This window comes from Cryptomeria japonica, chromosome 1 (assembly GCF_030272615.1).
Source record: "Cryptomeria japonica chromosome 1, Sugi_1.0, whole genome shotgun sequence".
Lineage (NCBI taxonomy): Eukaryota > Viridiplantae > Streptophyta > Pinopsida > Cupressales > Cupressaceae > Cryptomeria > Cryptomeria japonica.
The window spans coordinates 344983537-344989904 of NC_081405.1; the positions used below are offsets into that span (position 1 = coordinate 344983537).

The following is a 6368-nucleotide window of genomic DNA, read 5'->3' on the forward strand; positions in this document are numbered from 1 at the left end:
CTAAAGTTGACATGAACGTGGGCCATGGAATGGATAAACCAAATGACCAAAGCCAAATATAAGACAAATAAAAATCAGAAATATGCAACAAAATATGTGAAATGTTAACCAACCTTATCTTTCCAAGGCACAAATGCATTAAAATGAACTCCGACTCCAATTTTCTCTGCAACTTCTGTAACCTGGCAAACAGGGAAAAGGTGCAATTAATGATCAATTCAGAGAAAAGCATGGTACTATCTATAATTGGGCTATGTTTCACGTCTTTTTCCCTATAATTTACTATTGAATAATATATTGCCTTTGTGCTCTCAAAATAAAACAAATTTCATTGAAAGTTATGTCAATTTTCCTTTCAAAACGCATGGATTTCTCCTATAATATTAAAATCACAAAATTCTAATTCTAGTTCTTAATCTTGAAAATAGGTTTCTGTATAAGACATGAATTTTTTTAAGAAAATTGACAATTCAAATCACACTTTACTAATAACTTAAAAGAATCTTGCATTCTGGTGATGGGTCAAAAACAATTTTTTTCTTAAATCTTTGTCACAGATTCACCTGCTTTCTTGAAAAACCATTGCCCCTAAAATAAATTAAAATAATTAATTGTAAAATAAATAACATCAGTTATCAAGGAAAGAAGAACTCACTGTTTTGGAACCAAAATGAGCCATTATGAATGAGTAATGATCTCTATTTCTTTGGAGGTTCTGAAAAGCACATGCGTATGTAATAAGACTCTATAGTAATGAATTAAGTAATCCTTTACATAGAAAAAATAAAATTAGCCAGAAAATGATAATTATGATAATTAGTTACCTCTGTATGCCATTGTATCGGATCTGCAACGCCCAAGATATAGTCCACCATTGGCTCCTGCTATGAAAACCGGCAAAATTCATAAGAAAAAGAGGATTTTAAAAGCTTGACGATGATATCCAATGTGAAATGGGATGAGCTCAAACAACAAAACTATTGGCCTTCAGTTAAGAGCGCCCGTGTCAAATCCAAAGACCCTGGATAAGTTGTTTGAAATGGCTAAAAACACTATATGGATTAGATGTTTGAAACTGGACAAGATGCATCATCCAACTATCTAGCTGCAGGATATGCAACTGCGCAGATGAATTTGAGGGAAGATATACCCTAGAATGTAGGTAATATAACCAAAGAATTTACCAAATACAAATAAAAACTAAATTAGAAAACCATAAAGATGTCATTGTACACTGAGTTTTTCATGCATTTTATCCATTGCATAGATATTGATTTCTAACCTCATCTTTGACAACACGACCTGGCTGAGGAAAAACTCCAGATCCATATGCAAACGCAAATTCAACAGGCGGCATATGTTTGAGAGGCTCCGCTAATTCACCATTAAGCCCTTCGGCTGATTCAGGAATCTCACTTTCCGCCATAAACCCTAAACCCTAGTAACGCCAACTCTCTGGGACAACTTTTCTAACAAATCAACAAACTATTTTCGTTGATTTAATGTTACTTCTAGTGGTATCTGAACGAAGCAGCTAAGATAGCCCTGCAATGGAAAGAACTGCTTCTGCTCTTCAAATTTGTTCGTGCAATTTGTTAACTTGTAACACTGCAAGTAATAGGTACTTGTCGCCTAGCCATCATTACTCACAGCTTCGGCTTTCACTCCCATTCGAATTGGCAACCAATACCAGAGATCCCATTTTAATTTAGCAGGCGCTGGGTAAAAATTTTGGGATTACTTTTTAACTGATTTGAGGAGCAAAATGGTCTATGATTTTTATATTTTTAATAAAAAGGACTATATATTTAATAGCTAGTTAAAATGTAAAATTATAATCTTCAATAATAAAAATGTTGGTCTTATGGGAACATATTTCAAAATAATATTATTTTGGTCAGAAAATAAATATATGGTTTCAAAAATTAAAAACTTTCCTAAGAATAAAATATGTTCACAAAGCAAGTAACAAAAATAGGAGACAAATGTATTTAGTAGTAAAACAAATTGTAGTATCGGTTTGGGGTATTGCTTGTCAGGGTTATTCTACTATCCAACTATTGCATCATCCATAGGCCTCCAACCAATAAGAGTCTCTTCTTCTCCCTCCTTAGGATCATCCTTTGGTTGATTCTACATAATCCTTAGTAGATGTATAACAAGAGACAAGTGAAGGAAATTACCCTAATCCAACAAGGGACCATCCACATTGTTGAAAGGATGGACCAGAGTGATAAGGAGATGGTGACCACCCACCTTAGCAGTCAAGCAATAGAGTCTAATCAAAAGGTTGCTTGGTCGATGCTGGCAAAGGTGGAGTGGAGCCTCTCATACAATTGTGATAGTGACATTGAGAGGACTTGAGAGATCACACTAAGAGGACTCAAAACTTAGTCACATTGGTGATCCCAATAAGGTGACCTGACACAATCAAACAAAGTAATCAAACCCCTAGCCATGATGCAAGGGGCACTTACCCACCAATCAAGCAAAGTTTGGAGATATTGCACCTCTTGTGCCACTTTGTTGGCTTAGGCATATATTTGCATGAGTACATTAGAAACTAGCATACTTATATTTAGAAAAATCTATGTTAAGACATTAAGGAACATTCGTATGGAGACACCTATTTTTATATATTTATATTGTTCTTTATTTATTTACTTCATTTTTATTGCAAGAGTTATTTTAAAGTTTTATGTAGATTAAACTTGTACACCATAAAAATGTTGAGACACAAAGATTGATCTTACTATTTGTGTACTTTATGACCTGATTAACCTATACTTGTACTATATGAATCCTATATGAAGCAAGGGAAAACCACTTGCAAGGTTAGATTGTTAGTTTAAGTCCAAATAAACATAAGAAATCAAGTGAAGACATTAAACCAACAAATCATATACCTTGCAAGAGAGGGTTCTCTCTTGTTCCTCTGATAGACCCTTTGATGAAGCCAAAGATACGCCCCTCCTTAGCTTGTTTGGATTGACTCTAAGATGGGATGTGGATTGCTCTCCACACACAACAAGATTAGTGGATTTGGAATAGATTTGGATTTGAATGATGATGGATATGGATTGACTATGGAGAGATTTTGTCATTATGATGGCATGATAGGTGATTTTCATCTTCAAATGGACATCATGAGAGTATGATGGGAGTGCACGATTTGTGAGGAGAGGAGACTCCAATTTATAAATTGGAGGAGGCCAAAATGGAGGGCCAAGATTGATTTTGGGATGAAGGGTTGAGATCGATTTGAGAGGGAAGACATGGATTGAGAGGACAAGGTGTGGGATTCAAGAGATATGTCATAAAGGCATTTCTTATCTCAATGCCTCTCAAGGTTCATGGGGAAGAGCTCCCAAGTACATTGGGAAGAGAAAAAAGAATATAAAATTCCTTGGGGGAAGGAAGAAGGAATTAAAAAATCCAAAATAAGAGTATGTGTGGGAAGACTAAATGGATAAAGGAATTAAAATTTCCTTGGGAAGAGGATGCATGGGGAGATTCAAAGAATTTGAATTTCCTTGAAAGGATCAAGGTGATTAGGGATGTGCAAATGATTAAGGGGATTGATTAGGTGGCTTAATGAGTGATTAGAGAAAGTTAAGAGGATGTGACATGAGGAGAGAGAATGAGTGGAGGAATATGAAATTGGAGAATAATGATAAGCATGATTAAAGAAGAATTAATTAGGCTAAGTGAAGATTATAAGAAGTGATTTGTAGGAATCACTTTAGTTAGGTTAATTAACTCAGATTAATTAACTAGGTGGATTTTAGAGGAAATAATGGTTGAGGTGACTTTAGAAGAATGGGAAAATAATTAATCTATTCATAAATTAATTATTGGACTATAGTGATAAGATTGATTAAATTTGATTTAATTAACCTTAAGAAGAAGGGAATTAACACAATTAAACTGGTTAATTATGTTGATAGGCTTAAATTAATTAAATATTAATTTAATTAATTTTAGGTGTCTACACTATATATAACCCTAATTGAATTGTAACCATTTTTAAACATTAACGCTAACAATAAATCTAGCCCTAAATTTTATTGAATTTCAATTGTAACCCTAGTTGAACCATAATCGTAACCCTAATCAGACCTTAATTGTAGTTAAACTCTTATGGATGATTCTTTAATTCTAAATGTAACCTAAATAAAATCCTTAAAATCTTATCTTATTTTTTAAATTATTTTAATTAATTGAAATATTTGAAATCTTTATCTAAATATCAACCTTACAACTTACAACTTAAGGGGAGGTCTCTCTTAAGTGACCCTCTAGTTAGGGAAAGTGACATCAAGCCTATAATTATTGAGAGAAAGTGTAATTTAAACCTTTATGGATCATACGTTGGATCATCATTTCATTATTGAATTTCCATGTTGGTCCATACAAGTTTGAACACTTACAGTGAAAAAATCATCCCTTTTAGAGTCAAATCACAACAATTATCTCGATGATTATGTAATCGCCTTGATAATTTCTAGTAATGAAGTGGGTGATTCGACATTTGAATCTTATCGTTGTGATTTCTTTGCATATATCATTCATGTATCACAATTAGCTTCCAAACTAAAGTCCAGTTCACTTGTGATGGCTCCTAAGAGAGAAGACTCCTTGTTTGCATACCTAATTAAGGATCTAACCTTGTTAATAATTCCCCAAATAGATTTGCATGGGTCTTTTTTATTACTTCTCTTATAAGTGTACTTTTTCTTCTCCATGCATAGTGTTTATTTCAAGGAACTAAATCAAAATTCCAACTCTTTTTCATACGTCTTCTTAAAATAAAATCCCTAAGCTTCTCAATGTATCATTTGCCAACTTATATGCTCTATAACTAGCCACTACAACAACATTTTCTTTTAGGCCTTTTCTCCTTTATCCTTAGTTTTGTGCATCTCATTTTCCTTAGTTTTGTGCTTCCCATTTTCTTTCCATCAAGAGGAAACTTCAAAGAGAATAAAGTTGCCAAGTTGTGCCCCTACAGACATATACCACAATATATTATACTACTTACAATCTAGATGTGGGACTCCCTAATTTTTATTTGTGATCATGCAAAAGTTCCTTTTCATATCTTATATATAATGATTGAGATAGGTAGATCTTCGCATTGCTTTAGAATTGCAAGATCCAATTACCATCTCTAGATTTGGTATAGAAATCAAAATTGGATTAGTAATTTAGATGTAGATGTTTATATTTAAATAACACATTTATCAAGTGGAGATTAACAAAACCAAACACCTACCTTCAAGCAAACAACACCAAGTTGATTCAAAGATCAAAATTATACAAAACAATAGCAAGAAAATGTTTGGCTTATAGACAAATGCAAAAAAAAAAAAAAGTTATCTCTTTGAATATATTTTTTTTAAATAATTATAAATCAAAGAAAAATAAAAGGTATCTTGAGATTTTTTTGCATTCCTCTATTTTAGTTTAGATTTACCTAATTGTGCAATTTCTTAAGATTGTGAAAAACCTAACAAGATGCTAGTTTGTATTCATAATTAGTTTATTATTTATCATTAGATTAACTGACAATTACTTGCAAATTAAAAAGTACAAACACATATTGGTCTAAATTCATTTCATTTGTCATTTATTACTCTAGAATTCTGGAATAATTTTCAATCATTTATTCTATTAATTATTAGTAACTTATCTAAAGACACAAAAATAAGCAAGCGTGACTCTTAGGTTCTCCCACAACTGAATCATTAGTGAAACAATTAACCAAAGTAAATGTCCAACTAACAAGTTAATCGTGAATCCAAGATAATTGAAAATGATTAAACAATTTTTGTGATGAAATGTGAACGTGCAAAATAAGGATAATACCATGCAAGTACCAAATTTCAACTTCAACAATCACTTACAATAAAGCATGAGAACACTACATCAAATAACAATAACAATAACAATAACAATAACAATAACAATAACAATAACAATAACAATAACAACAACAACAACAACAACAACAACAACAACAACAACAACAACAACAACAACAATACCTCCACAAAGTCTAATGTTGCTTCATTGATCTTCTGTATGGTTGGATAGTTTGATATGTGGATTGATCAATTCACCAATTATGTAACATTAGCATTCCTTGAAAAAAAATTGATACGATTTGGACAAAGAATGAATATTTGATGAGTGATGGTTTAATTTACATATTTGCAAGAGGATTTGATAAGTGGCTAGGATTAAATCTAGAACTTTATATCTAACCCATAATTTTGAGGGCTAATGGGGAGAAGTGGCATGCATAAGATAGTTGCACATTATTTTGACTTTCCATTAAATAACTAGCTCAATGTGACTAGATATGA

General features: G+C 32.3%; 1 protein-coding gene across 1 annotated transcript in view; it reads right to left on the reverse strand.

The window, feature by feature from the left end:
• The window catches only part of LOC131043591 (uncharacterized), a 42779-nt gene extending 41014 nt beyond the window's left edge, over positions 1 to 1765 (reverse strand). The window contains exons 1-4 of the mRNA XM_057976822.2: positions 1283 to 1765; positions 825 to 881; positions 656 to 715; positions 114 to 182 (exon numbers count right to left, since the gene is read on the reverse strand). Coding sequence (XP_057832805.2) covers positions 114 to 182; positions 656 to 715; positions 825 to 881; positions 1283 to 1426 — 330 coding nt within the window. The 5' untranslated portion in view covers positions 1427 to 1765. The remainder of the gene's footprint in view (positions 1 to 113; positions 183 to 655; positions 716 to 824; positions 882 to 1282) is intronic.
• Between the last annotated feature and the right edge of the window lie 4603 nt (positions 1766 to 6368).